Below are 16,634 nucleotides of genomic sequence, written 5' to 3' on the forward strand. Positions count from 1 at the left end.
GAGATCATCTCCCGATGTGTATACGGAGTAGACCAGGGCCTCCCAATAACTGAAGCTGAGACAGATTGCAATAACTAAATGTCTACTTTATTGAAAATGGGGGGAACACACACAATGCACACACTCACACACACATTCAAGGCTCAGGAAGGTAGGTTGGAAATGTGGAGAAGATGTTTAGGCTTTGCTAATGGTATACTCACCAAGATGTAGTCTTCCTCCGGGAAGCGAATGGGATGTGGGACAGTGAGACAAGTCTGCTCCGCAACCTGGGTTTGAGCAGAAATGCCGGCTACCAGAACAGAGGTCTGACTGACGTGGAGTAAGTAGACCTTTGGGATGGCGCGCTGAGCAGCAAAAGTGGGGACTTTTTATAGGCCAAATTTGGCCTGAGGCAAAGAGGCTGGCTTGGCCGAAACAAAGGTGTTCTAAAGATTTTCTTTTCACCTGGATGTCTGCTTTAGATAGTATAAAGGGCTTATGCCTCTTGGACAATAGGTTCGAGGAGGAGGTTGATAGCTTCAGGGAAGGTAATCCTTTTACTCTTCCCAGCCTTGAGATAATCCCTTCATGCGACTTCCCTGGACCCTCTGAGATGTTAATATGGGAACTCCCTTAGGGGAGGTGTACATGTCCTCTCACTTTGCCAGTAATGGAGGACAGGCTTGGAGTCTGGCCAGAGGTCATCCAAGGGTTATCACTGATTCCAAAATTTATATAAAACAGCCTGGGTAACAAAACCACCCCCCTCCATTCCAAAACACACACAACAGCACATTTGGGCACTTCCCGTGGCTTTACTTAACATGGCCTCTTGCATAGTTCAGAGGCTTATTCCATAATCAAACCCCTTGAGTTTAACACTTAGCATGGTTTAACATGGCTATGCATATTGAACATGTCAAGGTGGTTTCACAAGAAGTGGATTTGCCGTTTCAGGTTTCTTGCACCAACTCTACTTCTCAGAAGTGTGTACTTAGTCAAGGGACTTTGATTTTTTTTCACTGCACATGAGTTTGTAAAAATCAGAGCAGCTAACATTGGCCATGCCTGAGAGGCTTGCTGATATCAATATCACCATCATCATCATCATCATCACCATCATTGTCACAACAAGGGAGACTTGTTAGCATTAAAAGCACAAAAAATACACCAAAACCACACTTTGGAAGGTGACACTCTCTCAACTTCAGAAGCTGACTCAAATCACATCATCACCACACTATCCTTGTCGAAGCAAGGGACAATTGTTAGCATTAAAAGCATCAAAAATACACAGAAAAGGCACTTTAAAATGCACTTTAAAAATACAGTTTAAAAAATACAGCTTAAAAATGCACTTTAAAAATACAGTTTTAAAAATACAGCTTAAAAATGCACTTTAAAAATATAGTTTAAAAATACAGCTTAAAATGTACTTTAAAAATACAGCTTAAAAATACAGCTTAAAAATGCAGTTTAAAAAATACAGTTTAAAAAATACAGCTTAAAATGTACTTTAAAAATACAGCTTAAAAATACAGCTTAAAATGCACTTTAAAAATACAGCTTAAAATGCACTTTAAAAATACAGTTTAAAAAATACAGCTTAAAATGTACTTTAAAAATACAGCTCAAAAATGCACTTTAAAAATACAGATTAAAAATACAGCTTAAAATGCACTTTAAAAATACAGTTTAAAAAATACAGTTTAAAAAATACATACGGTACTTCCTCCTTCTCCTTCTCCTCCTCTTCATCCTCCTCCTCCCTGGCACCAAAAAAGGGCAAAGCCCAGCCCAACAGAGGAGGAACTCCTCCTCCTGAGTCTGGCTGGCCAATGGGGGCAGACTGGGGCTGGAACAGCCCCGCCCCCTGCCAGCCCTCACAGGCTGAGGCCTGGAGAACCCAGCCTCAGGAGGAGGAAGTCCTCCTCATTAGCCCTGCGCGCAGCTCTGCAAGGGCCAGCAAAGGCAACCTCATCCACCCGGGACAAGGAGGAAACCGTGCAGGGACGCCCCCTAGTGGTCAAAACCCGGGATTGTCCCGCCCCCAGCCGGCTTATGGCAACCCTACCTGGAACCAAACTCCAGCAGATACCAAGGGCCAACTGTACTGACTGGCAACAGCTCTCCGGGTTGGACATGATTCTTTTCAGTGCCCTGCCACTGAGCTCTTGCCCTTCACCACTGAATAGGAAGAGTGATGTGGCATGCTTTCAACACTTGAAAAGGTGCTTTGTCAATGTTATCTCAATTCTTTTTGTCCATTATTTGTCTCTGTCATATGTCAAGTGACAAGCTGGAGCATTTATTCTCAAGGAGTTACATTCCCTGGAAAATGAGTCAGCCTGCTCTTTGACACAATTGCCAAGAGCGAGGTTTCACAAGCACACTCATCCTGTGGCAGCTGACCGTTCAAATCTGAATATCTTTCAGAGCAAACTTCCATATTTATAGGTTCCTAAGCCTCCAAGAACCATTGTTCTACCTACCTCCCCCCAATATTACAAGCAACATAAAGAATCTGGCTTAAAACATATCAGATTGTTTATCTATCTAGTCCAGAGGAGTATCCACAGCCCACAATTATAGCAGTTTGGTCCTACTTTAAGTAGTATGCCCCCATCCTTTGGAATCTTGGGCTATGTAGTTTGGCGATGTACTTAGTACTCTCTTTGCTAAAGGGCTGTAGTTGACATTCCCCTGAATTATAGCATAAGGTCTGCTATGGCTTTTGAGAGAGAGAAGAAGAGGCAGGCACAGTTCATTGTGCTCAGCAGTTGATGAAAGCCTCTCCTTCCATCCCAACTGTCAATGCTCTGGCTTTTGAGGTACAGAAGAAGTGCCAGAATCTGCTGGACTTAATCCTTTCCCCATTGCCATTCCCTTTTCCTTGTGTGTTGTGTCTTTTTAGATTGTAAACCTGAGGCCAGGGAACTGTCAAAACTGTACACTGTCATGTAAAGCACCATGTACAGTGATGGTGCTGATTAAATACACAAATACATAAATAATAAATTTCTATGGAAGATTATCAGTACCTTGTTGCTTTAGTTTTCTGTGGGTTTTCTGGGCTGTGTGGCTCTGTTTTGGAAGAATTTAATCCTGACAAAGAAGAGTTTCTTCCAGAACACAGCCACACAGCATGGAAGACCCACAGAAAACTATACACACTGCCCCTGAAAGCCTTCCACTTCACATCATACCTTGTTGCTGTTGCCATTTTTGTTGCTAACTGCCCTTGGCTCAGCCCCAACTCATGGCAACCTTATGGATGAGACATCTGCAAGCCATGCTATCGTCTGCTGATCTTCTTAAATCTTGTAGAGTCATGTTTGTGACCTCCCTAATTGAGTCTGGCATGTTGTTTTCCTCTCTTTCTATTGCCCTCCACTTTTCCAGGCATTATTGTCTTTTTGAGTGAGTCATGCCTTCTCGTGATGTGGCCAAAGTATGACAGCCTCATTTTTATAATTTTGGCTTCCAGGGAGATATCTGGTTTGCTCTGTTCTAGGACCTATTTGTTTGTCTTTTTTATTATCCATAGTACCCTAAGCATTCCTCTCCAGCACTACATCTCAAATGAATTGATTTTCTTCCTATCTACTTTCTTCACTGCCCAGTTCTCACATCCATACATGGTGATGGGAAATACAATGGCTTAAATAATTCTGACTTTGGTGCTCAGTTGCATGTTTTTGTTTTTTAGGATCTTATCTAAATTTTTTCCTTGCTGCCCTTCCCATTCTTGGTTTTCTTCTTATTTCTTGGCTGCAGTTGCCATCCTGATCAATGCTTGATCCTAGGTACGGAAACTATTTAGCTATTTCAATTTCTTCATTGTCTAGATTGAATTTATGTATTTATTCTGTGCTCATCATTTTTGTACATCACCAAACTGAAAATCCCAGGATTCCACAGGATGCAGTCATGTTAATTAATGTGAAATCAAACTGCTATCATTGTGGGCTGTAGATACAACCCAGTATTGCCTATTCTGTTTGACCAACTGTAAGTCTCCAGAGATTCAGAGAGAGGATTTTCCTATTATCTGTTAACATCATCTTTTTTGAATTGGAAATTCCAGGGACTTGGTGAAAAGCATGCTCTTTACTGTCAAGTCATCAGCAGGGCATAGTCTGGGTGATGTTCTTCTATGGGTGCAAGGTTCAGCAGTTTTGTGCAGCTTCCCTCTCACCCATGTTTTTCTAATTGTGGCCATGAAATGTTGCAAAAAAAAATTGCCAATATTTCATGTGCATAATTCAGTTTTTTAAAAAAGCAGTTGTTGAAAGATACACAGAATCTCTTGTTCTTTGGCCAAGCTCAGGCAAAACTTTTGACCTTTTTTATTCTACATGTCCAAGAATGAAATAGACAAAGGTTTACATCCCTCAGCATCCTGGTGTCAGCTCTATTCACAATATTCATAATGGCTGCCTTGTCGAAGAATTCAGCAAAGCTTCTCTTTGGATTACAGCTCCTGGAATCCCCTAGCTATCATGGTTATTGCTGGTACAGTCTGAGGAATTTGGGGAGATATATTCCTAAGAAAAAAAACACATTTCTTTTGCTAAATTCTGCTTCCTTGTTGTACTGTGTTGTGCTGCAATGTGCCCTCAATTTGACTCTGACTCGTAGGGTTTTCTTAGAAAGATTTGTTCAAAGGGGCATTGCCATTATCTTCCTCTGAGGCTGAGACAGTGTGACTTGTCCAAGGTCATCCAATGGGTTTCCATCACTGAGCAGGGATTTGAACCCTTGTCTCCTAGAGTCCTAGTACAAAAATATTTTTGATGCATGGACACACAAATATTTTTTTCTGACTGTTTGCACATTTTCTTGTTGGTGCACCCACTAGAGAGCAGCAAAACACATTGTGCAACTGTTCCATAGCAAATGCCTAACTCACAATTTTGAGGAACCTCTGTGTGTGCAAATGTCAGCAAGATCAGCTATCCCCAACACACACACACATCCACACACCACCACTATGGATGATCCCCACCACCCACCTTTTCTATTCAGTTCTGAAGCCTTTCCTTCCTTGCTGCTGCATTTTTTTCATGAACTTCCCCACTACCACCACATGCCCCATTTTAGCTCTCAGTCAAGGTCATAAAAAATGCAGCAGCAATTTTTCATCCACCTTTAAGCCTCTCAGCTTGCCATCAGCCACACACAGTCAGACCTCCCCAATGAGAGAGTGCTGGCCTTTAAAGTTCAGGAGATGAGGCAGGAATTGCCAAAGGGCAATGACAGCTGACACCTGCATCTCATCTCACCTTTGGGTGTCAGACTGCTTGAATGGAGGAAACACCCAGCAGGGTGTGGCTCTGAGGAGCAGCACTTTAACTTGCTGTGGACAGACGTTGTCTCAGACAGGAAACAGCTTCCTAACTGCCTTTTCCTCCCTTCTCTTCCCTTATCAGTGGTAGGTACCCTGCTGCCCTTGTGATGACATGTAATGTACCTCCCATCATCCCTGACCATTGGTTATGCTGGATGGAGCTAGTGGGACCTGTAGTCAAAAATATCTGGAGGGCACTTGGTTGCCTACTAGGATGCTCTGTCCTAATATAAGGGAGACAGGTCACTTTTCAGTGTTTTTCATCACTTTCATTGTATAATTCTAAAATGTTACTCTTTATTTCACCCCTTATCTTTTATTTATTTGTTGTTACATTTAAGTCCTGGCTCTGGGTAGCATGTGTGGCTTTCCTCCTCCCTACTTCATTTTGCAGTAAAAATTCTGCAAGGTAGCTTAGGTTGAAAGAGAGTGACCAGTCCAAGGTTACTCAGTGAGTTTCATGGCTGTGTAAAAATAGGAACCTGCATTTCCCTAACCTTCCAAACACTATCCCACACTGGCTCACATTATCCCCAACTCTACACCTTTGTACTGTAGGTGCCAATTTCCTATACCTTTCACCAAAGGGACTGGAGAAGGGAACTGTATAAAGTTCAAACTGAATGACTAATATGGCAGACCAGAGCCAGCCACTCGTGTGACCCTGGAGAAGCAATCCCAGACAGTGAGATCTGCAGTCTCAATCAGGCTAGATGTAGTACACAAAAGCCGAAGTGGAGATCTTTATTATCTTTGTCTTTGTTTTGTAGTTTTCCCCCTGCTTCTTTTAACTTCGCGTGGTTAATTATCTAGCAAAAAATCTTTAACTCACCTCCTTTGCCCTGATCTTGATATAAATGGCCTGCTTTGAGAAACTAATACTGGTTCCTTGGGGGAAGACAAAGACAGGTACAACACCTGTAAGGGCAGTGTGTGGCTGCAGTGGAGAGGATCATGGCTTCTATGCCGAATGAATGGTGAAGCTCTTCTGTACATTAGTCCAGACTTGAAAGGATCTAAGCTTGTTTGAGGGAATATGATTCAGCACCCTGGATAGTTCCTTAGAGCTTTATGAGAGCATCCCTTCAGTGACCATCAAAGCAGAGCATGCATCCATCTCTAATTCAATCCTCAATTTGGCCTTCTTCTCACTGGTTAATATCATCAGATGTTATTCAGTGGTGTAACAGAGATGTGTCTCACTAGGTTAAGGGGGCTTTTTAGACAGTCAGTAGAGCAGGAGATGGACTGTCCTTGCAACATGAATATTTGGAAGGAGGGAAGCTGTCCCTCTTGAAATGCACATATAGAATTGAGGGAACCCTTCTATTCTGAAGAATAGTAGATTGCAATGGTGAGTAGTTTTGTCATTTATTAAGACTCTCCACTAATTTTTAGAATAAAGTTATTTTTAAGATGGGATAGAGGACGTAGAGATAGTTAACAATTATAAGCATGGACTCGCAAGTTGGAATTCACTAGTTTACCTGATCTTTATAGGTTAGTTTGTTAAAGTAGGTGTTTTGTCATTTGTAGGTTTAGATGTAGCTAAATTTTTGGAGTGTTTGTAGTGCTTGTAGTGTTTGTAGTGTTTATAACCTTATGTGTTGTTTTATATTATATATTTTTGGGCTTGAATTTGAAAAAAATAAATGCATTAACTTTGCTGTCAATAAGTGATTAAGGGGCTATACAGATTTCCCCTAAGGGGTGTCATCCAGCCACCCCTTTGCTGGCCGTATCGGGGCCATGGCAGCCCCAGTTCTTTTGCACCCTCCAAAGGGTTCCATAGCCGTGGCGGCAGAGCTCTATGGTGCCCCTTCAGCACTATGTCATTTGAACACAGTCCCAGAGGTGTGTCATGATGGACCAGTGTGCACCAAAATGGTGCCATGGGGTCGGAGTTAGAGGAAGCATCATTAGGATGTGGTGCCCGGACTCCGCCCACAGGCCAGCATTTTCTGCCAGTCTACTGTGTATAGAGCGTAAGACTCATTATCTTTACAAAAGACCTGTCCTGCTAGAATGGATTGCTGATTAGGATTGACACAGTTGCCTGTGTCCATTATTCTCCTTTGAGGGTAAGAGTGTCAGAACTATAAAATTTTGTGCGTTTTTCATGCTATGAGGCTGTGTTCTAGAAGAGTTTATTCCCGATGTTTCACCAGCAGCTGCGGCTGGCATCTTCAGAGAATGCTGGCATGGAAGAAACTGGGGTATATATACTGTTGATTGAGAGGAAGTGATTTACATGTTAATCTGTATATTGTTCTGTTGTTGGATGGCAAGATCTCTGGGTGTCTATTTAGTTAATGATCCATTCTCTCTTGGGAAGCCCTCCTGACCTTGGGTGGTTTTCATCTGCATTTGCACAGTATTGATTTTGGTGTTTTTCAGGACTGATAGCTAAACTTTGTTTAGTTTAAGGGTTTCTTCTTTCCTGTTGAAGTTGTCCAGGTGTTTATAGATTTCAGTGGCTTCCCTGTGCATTCTTACCTGATAGTTATTGACATGGTCCAGAATTTCAGTGTTTTCAAACAGCATTTTATGTTCTGCTACTGCTGATTTTTCTGGCTGACCCAGTTGACAGGGTCTCTCATAGTCCTTCATTCGTGTTTGAACACTGTGTTTGGTGGTCCCTATGTAGACTTGTCCACAACTGGAACGTATGCAGTAAACTCCTGTGGCTGTGAGAGGGTCTCTCCTGTCCTTCGCTGAGCACAGTATTTGCTGGATTTTCTTGGGTGGTTTATAGACCATTTGGAAGTTGTATTTACTCACCAGTTTCCCTATTCTGTCTGTGACTCCTTTGATGTATAGTAAAAAAATACCTTCCCTTTGGGTGGTTGTTTGGGTTTTTCTGCATCAGGAATGTCACCCTAAGCATCTTCACTAACATGTTGGCCAGGATTTCTATTCTTAAGCCCTCATTGCTTTGAATATTTGTCCAAGCTGGTGAAGGTTGCCAGTGCTTGCTCAACAGCATCTGGTAGCTAATTATGCAGCTGTTAAAAGCATGGAGCTTCTAGCTTGAATCCAGCTGGTTAGTCCCAACCAGAGTAGACCATCAAATGAACTATTACACAGTAGGTGAACACACAGGTAAATCTAATTGAAATAGTCTATTTTAGTTAAGACTAATAGTAGGAATTAGGCCCCTGTCTTTTACAAATCTAGGAGGGGTGGCTGACATTTCTAGGTAAATAACTACAAAGCTCTGATGTATAAACTGTCTCATCAGCTAACTGCATTGAATCCAGACTTCTATCTTAATGTAGCCTCCCCCTCCCCCAAAAAAAATATTAATGGGATTTTTGTAGGTTTGGTTCACTTATGCTTCTTTGGTTTCAGCTGGTCTCTACTTATGTGAGGCAAAGTTTTTACATATGGATCCAGTCCTTTGTTGTTATACTTTGAAACTGCAGATTCCTAGCTAAAGCATCATCCACTGTCCTGAGGAACATTATACAGGGCTGTAGTGAGCAATTAGATGTGCCTGAAAGTACTTGGAACAAGCAGAGTTAGCTAAGTGTCATAATTATTATTAACGTGTTATTATCTGGTGTGTCTTGTGCTTGTTGAAAGCAGCCCTTAACTGTATTCCAGGAGCTCTGTCATCATTAATGGTTTGGTGGTAAACAGTATACAAGCCCTTTGATCTTCATTAGGAGAAGGTGAAAGAGAAAGATGCTTTTTCTCCATGCTTGGGTGGAAAGAGAGGACAACTGCTAGTGAGTCACAGTGTTGTAGCACACAAATTCAGGGTTAACACAAGTGCCTGGCATCCTCAGACACATTCTAGGACCACCTTGTTACAGTGCAGTCCACCTCTGATGGTTCTCTCACTCCCTCTTTTAAAGAAAGAAAAAGAAAGAAACAACAGTGCTTGGAAGAGTTAGAACTGTAGCACCCACAGTCCCCCAGCCAATACGGCAAATTCCAAGCTGTGATTAAAATACTTTTACTGGCTCCTGGTGGCTCCTGTTTTAATTTCCAGCTATGACACAGAAAAGAACTCAGCTACCCATTCAGGACTGCAGGAGTGTCACTGCCTCTGGACCTACACTGGTAACATCAATTAAGTTGCACTATTGTATCTTCACAACAGCCTTGCAGGGTACATGAGGCTGAAAGAAAGTGACTGGCCTGCAGTCATTAAGGGAAGACCACAGCTGAGATCTCCCTGTTATAAGACTGGCTGGTTGTTAGGAGGTGGATTTCCCAGTAGAGTAGGTATGGGGCACATGTGGCCTTGCCAATGGTGTTGGGCAGCAAGTGTCATTGTCCTAAAAGATTGGCTATGCTGGCTAGGGCTCTCAGACTCTGTAGTCCAACAATAATTGGGAGGGCCACACTGTCATGGCCAGCCAAGATCAGCTCTCGGAGGATGAGGAGGAGGATGAGCCTCCTCCAGAGCAAGGGCTGATTGAGGCAACGCCAGGTGCTGTTCCTGCCCTGCCAGGTCCCAGCTGTGATCCTCCAGCCCCAGAGGAGGAGATTCAACCAGGTCCTAGTGCCGAAGAGAGGCCTTCTATGGTACCACTGCCTAGTGGGGACTCTGGGGACGAAGCTTGCATGCAGGTGCCTTCTTTCAAAGAGAGAAGAGCCGAGAGTGCTTGCAGGCGCAGATCACAGAGAATTGCCGAGAGGCAATTAGCCAACCAGCCTCAGGTGGCACGAGGGAGAGTTTCCCTTACTTAAGTGGGAGAGAGACTAATGCTGGTTGCTAGAGTTTATTGCATGATCTCTCGGCGTGATTGCTGCTAGCACTAGCTCCTAGTATCTGGATTCTTTGTTACCATGACCTTGGACCGGACTTCGTTATCTCTTGGCTGTTTGACCTTGGACTGTTTGACCAACGTTGTTTCTCGGTATCCTGACTTCGGCTTGACTCTCGGAACGTTTGGACTTCTGGAATTCTGAACTCGGCTTGTTTTCTCGGACTGCTCTCAGACTGATTCCTTGCAAGGTCTGCTTTACTTTCACTTCCACTGTGCTAAGGCTCTGTTATCGGCTACTGTCAAGTGTCTGCTGGCAGCCTTCCTGGACACACACCTTCTCTCTCTTTGATACAGCTCTCCCCACCTCTCACCCCCACCAGTGCTTTTTAGTCTATCTGATGTGGGCAACAGGAATTTCTTCCCCTAGTATTCCAGGGTATGACAGGGAACAGTACCATCTTTGTGCCCATTGTCTACAACCCATTGGTTTCCTAGAAATTCTCAATGAACCAGAAGCCAATGGCTCTTGGACCAGCACCAATCTGGGAGCCATCAGTTTGAGTAGCTCTGTTTTATGGCACTATATTACTCTCCTGCTACACTAATCTGCTATAATTTTACACTTACATTGCATGTGTGTGTTTGTGTTTACTATTTATTACTTATTACTTTTTAACCTCTCCCTATGGATCAAGGTGGAAAACAATAAGAAATTAAACACAGAGCACAGTTAAAAGAACATATAAAACTGACATATATTTAAAACACTCAATACAAACTTTAAAATGCATAATTAAAAAATCATCTGTATATGTGTCCGGGAATGCTGCCAGCAAACACTGACAAGTGCTGATAACAGTACCTTCAGCCCAGTGAAAGTAAAGCAGACTTTGCAAGGAAGCAAACTGAGAGCAGTCCGAGAATACAAGCCGAGGTCAGGATTCCAGAAGTCCGAACATTCCGAGAGTCAAGCCGAAGTCAGGATACCGGGAAACAGCGTGGTCAAACAGTCTGAGGTCAAAACAGCCAGGAGATAACGAAGGTCTGGTCCGAGGTCAAGGTAACAAGGAATCAAGATGCAAGGAGCTAGTGCCAGAAGCAAACACGCAATAAACTCTAGCAACCAGCAACAGTCTCTCTCCCACTTAAGTAAGGGAAACTCTCCCTTGTGCCACCTGAGGCTGGTTGGCTAATTGCCTCTCGGCAATCCTCTTTGATCTGCGCCTGCAAGCACTCTCAGCCCTTCTCTCTTGGTAGGAAGGCACCTGCAGGCAAGCTTCGTCTCCAGAGTCACCACTAGGCTGTGGTACCATAGGAGGCCTCTCTTCAGCACTAGGACCTGGTTGAACCTCCTCCTCTGGGGCTGGAAGAGCACAGCTGGGAACTGGCAGAGCAGGATCAGCACCTGGCGTTGCCTCAATCAGCCCTTGCTCTGGAGGAGGCTCATCCTCCTCCTCCTCCTCCAAGAGCTGATCTTGGCTGGCCATGACAATATGTCTGCCAGAAGACATTACTTTTAAGTGCTGTTTTGAACATGGATAGAGTATCCAGCTGTCATACCCTACTTTCAGACTGGAATTAGATACTGCACCATACTTCTCTTGAAGTCTTAGAAATGAGTTTGAGAGAAACAAAATGACTTGTGTTTCAGCACACAGGAAGTTTTGCCCCAGATCTTTCCAGAGAGTTTCTGTACTTAAATTAGTGAAGCAATGTTCAAGGGGCTTTAGGTATCTATCTGTGAATACATTAGTGTCACACTTATTACTAGGGGTCTAACAAACTTGCCTCATTAAAAAAAAAAATCCTGATGCTTCAGCAGTGCAGACATATTGAATGTTTTGAAATAAAAAAAAGGTCAAAGCTCCTGCTTTAATAGCAAAACAGTCACAGCCACTCAGCATTAAAGCAATGGGCAGCCTTTCTGGTGGCCTTTCCTCTTTCCGCTGGCTGACAGGGTGCACAACAAAACAGCAGCAAAGGGGGTGTGTGTGCTTGTTTTCTTGGGGTGGGGTCTGGATGGTTAAGAAAAGTGGCAAGGCTGGAAATTAGTGGTGCCAGAGAGAATAAAACAGGAATGATGGAGAATAACATGGGGATAGAGAGGATAAAGGGTTGGGGGTAAAAAAGATTTGTGGATATAAAGGCCATTACTGAAGAAGACCTCTCTGGATCCCACCATTTTGGATAAATATTGGCCAGTCAAAGGAGGGGAACTAAAATGGTGAAAGGTCTGGAAACCATGTCCTATGAGGAATGACTTAAGAAGCTGGGAATGTTTAGCCTAGAGAAGAGAAGGTCAAGAGGTGGTATGATAGCCTTGTTCAAATACTTGAAGGGATGTCATACTGAAGAGGGAGCTGACTTGTTTTCTGCTGCCCCAGAGACTAGGACCTGAAGCAATGGATGCAAGATACAGGAAAAGAGATTCCACCTCAACATTAGGAGGAACTTCCTGACAGTAAGGGCTGTTTGACAGTGGAACACACTCCTTCCTTGGAGTGTGGTGGAGTCTCCTTCTTTAGAGGTCTTTAAGCAGAGGCTGGATGGCCATCTGTTGGGGATGCTTTGATTGAGAATTCCTGCATGGCAGGGGGTTGGACTGGATGGCTCTTGCAGTCTCTTCCAACCCTATGGTTCTATGGTTCCATGATTCCATTCTTAGGCAAGGTTCTGGATTGAATGGTAGCCTCCCAACTCTAAGGGTTTCTGGCTGAAACCGATTATCTTGATCAATTTCAATCTGGCTTCAGACTTGGCTATGGGATGGAGACAGCTTTGGTCACCTTGGTGGATGACCTACACAGAGAGCTGGATAGGGGGGAATGTGTCCCTGTTGGTCCTGTTGGATCTCTCAGCAGCTTTCAGTACTATTTACCATGGTATTCTCCTGGGCCACCTCTCTGAGATGGGACTTGGAGGAACTGTTATGCAGTGGTTCCAGTCTTTCTTCAAGGGAGGGGTGAACTCAGAAGGTGGAGTTGAGGGATTCCTGTTCAACCTCCTGGCCAGTGGCCTGTGGGATTCTTCAGGGTTCTGTTCTGTCCCCCATGCTATTTAACATATATATGAAACTGCTGGGAGAAGTCATCCAGAGTTTTGGGTTGAAGTGTCACCAGTATGTGGATGACACCCAACTCGATCTTTCCTTCCCATCTGACTCCGAAGAAGCTGTCTCTGTACTGAACCAATATCTGCTGTCAGTAATGAACTGGATGAGGGCAAACAAATTGAAAATTAATCCAGACAAGATAAAGGTGCTCCTGTGAAGTTATGACACATCAGGGAATAGGAGCCTTGCCTGTGCTGGATGGGGTTACACTCCCCCTGAAATCTCAGGTTCACAGTGTGGGTGTGTTCCTGGATTCCACTCTGAGCCTAGATGCCCAGGTCTCAACAGTGCCCAGGAGTGCATTTGCACAGATAAAACTTGTGCACTTGCTGCACCCATTTTGGGGTAATGCCAGGTATGCCTATGGTGACACATGCCTTGGTTACATCCAATTTGGACTACTGTAATGCAATCTACATTGGGCTGCCTTTGGAAACTGTTGAAAACTTCCTTGTTCTAGCAAATGTTTTGATTTCTGCTATATGGAATTCTTCATCGTTTAAATTTTTCATGATATTCAGCTATCTCTGCATTATTGACTAATATTTTCCTTCAGCTGTGTTGCCCCTTTTGTGTTTGTTTTAGTTTGATTATTTATGTTAATGTTTATTAGTGCTTTCCTTTTTAATTAGCACTGCAACCTTGACTATAGCAGTGGGAGGGCATACTTTTTATAGAAATAAATACATTTGATTTTGCATCTTTATATGGACCCTGGTGTTGTAAAGATGCATCCTAAGTTTCATTGTAATATCTGCTTGCTCAAGGTAGTTTCTCCATTCCAAGAATTCTACTTGCAGACACCAGTAGCTCTTGTTTCAGTATCTCAATTGTCAAGTCAGATATGACATTATGCTGGCCTTTTTATTTCTTTGTCTTTTTACCAGTTTTCTGCATCCTTTAGAAAAGGCTGTGGGAGTCAAGCTGGGCTTTGTTCAACCATAGAATTGCTTTTTGAAAAGGCGTACTGGATTTCATGCCAATGTCTCAGCCTTCAAAGGAGCAGTGGGGATCTCCTCTTGTAAACAGACTGAAGCTGAAAAAGGCAAATAGCATGCCCTTCAATTGTTGTGATTTGGCAAGAACAGTGCCAATTAATCTTGTCTTGTCCCATTTTTCAACTGCTTTTCAAATGCCCCAGTTTCTCTCTCCTCCGCCTGCTTTCTCCTTTTGTCCTCAGCTTACTTCACTTGCTACAAGCTGAGTTTAAAAAGCAAAAGTAGTTTGCACTCAGTTAATTCTACAAAGGAAGAGAATAGGATGGGGTGGAAACTTGGCCTTTCCATAATCCAATAAGCTCCCTTCCAGCTCTCTGGCCTTTCCTAGATGATCACAACTCATTCCCTATGACAATATCAATTTGTGGTTTCCTAGCTTTTGTATAATTTCTCCCTCCCATTTCTAAAAAGTTAAAACTCAACCCTAAAGCTCAGTTACTGTGAGCAAGAGCTTTAAAGTACAACATGATAGTAATGTTTGCCCCAGCCCTTTACATTTGGGCTCACCCACTGCTGCAATGCGCCCCCTGAGAACATCTCTGAAATTAAAATTTGCCCCTAAGCTAAAAGAAGTTCCCCATCCTTAGTTAACTAAATTCTAACCTTCTTGAGGAACTTCTTGGTGGCTGCTGCTACACTTTGGAATTCTCTCCTTAGGGAGGCTGTAATGGCCCATTCTTTGTTACCCTTCAGTACACAGGCAAATACTTTTATTCAGACAGGCTTTTAGAACTAAAGGCTTTTAAGGAAAGGGCTGTAAGAAGGCACTGAATTGTTTTAAATTGTACAATTTTAACTGTTTTTCTCTTTTTAAAATGTATCTACATGTGCAGGGAAAAGTTGCTCTGGAGGACCAACATACGTCTAGAGAAATCTCTGGATCCTCTAGCATGACTCTATGGTCAACATCCAGTGAGAGCATACCATAGAACCATGCTGGAGGGTGTAGAAAATGCCTAGAGAGAACATATTTTTTCCAAAGTGTAAAAGTGAATCCCTATTATATGAATTCACACAATATGTGGGGCACCTGTATTGGATTTACATCTTTGTAAGTGGACTTACATCTGTAGGAAATAGAATTTATCAGTTCTGTATTCAGCAAGGAGCTGTCATGATGTTACTACATAAGAGAGCTAAAAAAATGATTGTTGCTCATTGAAATTATTGTGCATTGAGACTGAAGCACAGTGACCATTGCACATCAGGACTATTGGGATCAGTGTGGAATGGGGACTCATGTGCATCACAACCAATGTATAATGGGTGCCAATATCCAGCCAGATAATAGTTAGAGACTGCCAATGTGCAGTGGTGAAGCCCAGTATACATCAGGATACCAGCTAGGCCGGGCATGTCAGAGTACATTGGCAAAACCCCATACTCATTGGAATACTCTCGCTAGTGTCTTGATTTGCATCTTCACTGGAAGGGTTCTGTAGCATGTCTGCTAAGTAGCTAAAGTATGCATAAAGTTACACAACATAGAATATAGAATTGTTGCCTACAGTAGTAGTAGTAAGAACAATAGCAGCAGCAGCAGCAGCAACAACAACAATTATATTCCAGGAGAGGGCACGAGCTGTCTGGCTGATATAACCTTGACAGCAATGTCTTTACTACATGTTGAGGAGATGCGGCAGCATTTCCCCTTTCCTGAGGAGATATGGGGCATATTAACTTTGTGATCCAAGTCAGCCTGCGAATGCCCATCAGCATTGCCTCCCTGACTCCAATAATAGATAGATAGATAGATAGATAGATAGATAGATAGATAGATATTGTGATAGCAGAATCCTTGTGGATGAGATGGCAAGGGTGGAAGTGTTCTTTTCTTGTCCCTTCATGGATTTCTTCTTTTCCCACTGGCAGGAACTGAAGGACAAAATGACAGAGTTGATGCCGCTTATCCCTGTGCTGGACCAGTATAAGTCAGACACCCGCACCATCGTGCAGCTCAAAGAGGAAGTGAGGAATCTTTCTGGGAGTCTGCTGCAGATCCAGGAAGAAATGGGTGCCTATGACTATGAGGAACTCCAGCAGCGTGTGCTGATCCTAGAGGCCCGCCTCCATGCTTGTATGCAGAAGCTAGGTGGGAAATCCAATGGCTCCTTTTCTCCTTTCTTCTATATTATTATAGCATATCTGTGTTCAAGCTTCCTGTTGACTTCATGGGGCCCTGGTTCTGAGAGAAATCCTCCTTTCCACAGTTGGATAGTTCTTCAAGATCACACTGACTACTTTATCTTGCCCAATGGGGCAGCCACCCCCATAAAAAACAAAATATCATTTTGGAAAATAGCAAAATATCATGAAGTAACATCACTCCCATGAGGCACTGTAACCAAGATAATAAAGAGAATGCTCAAAGCTTTCTGTAGGCAGCCGAGTACTATCTGAAGCAGCACTGGTAGGGGTGGGAATTGGTGTTGTAGAGCTAAAACAAAATTGGCCCAAATTCTCAGCCATCT

General features: G+C 43.2%; 1 protein-coding gene across 3 annotated transcripts in view; it reads left to right on the forward strand.

The window, feature by feature from the left end:
* OLFM2 (olfactomedin 2) overlaps positions 1-16,634 on the forward strand; it is a 279,696-nt gene that overhangs the window by 231,986 nt on the left and 31,076 nt on the right. For all 3 annotated transcript variants that reach the window (XM_089509333.1, XM_089509314.1, XM_089509324.1), the window contains exon 4: positions 16,036-16,255. In XM_089509333.1, the coding sequence (XP_089365459.1) occupies positions 16,036-16,255 (220 nt within the window). The remainder of the gene's footprint in view (positions 1-16,035; positions 16,256-16,634) is intronic.

Source organism: Sceloporus occidentalis, unplaced genomic scaffold (genome assembly GCF_023333645.1).
Source record: "Sceloporus occidentalis isolate IW3139 unplaced genomic scaffold, rSceOcc1.0.p SCAF_1, whole genome shotgun sequence".
Lineage (NCBI taxonomy): Eukaryota > Metazoa > Chordata > Lepidosauria > Squamata > Phrynosomatidae > Sceloporus > Sceloporus occidentalis.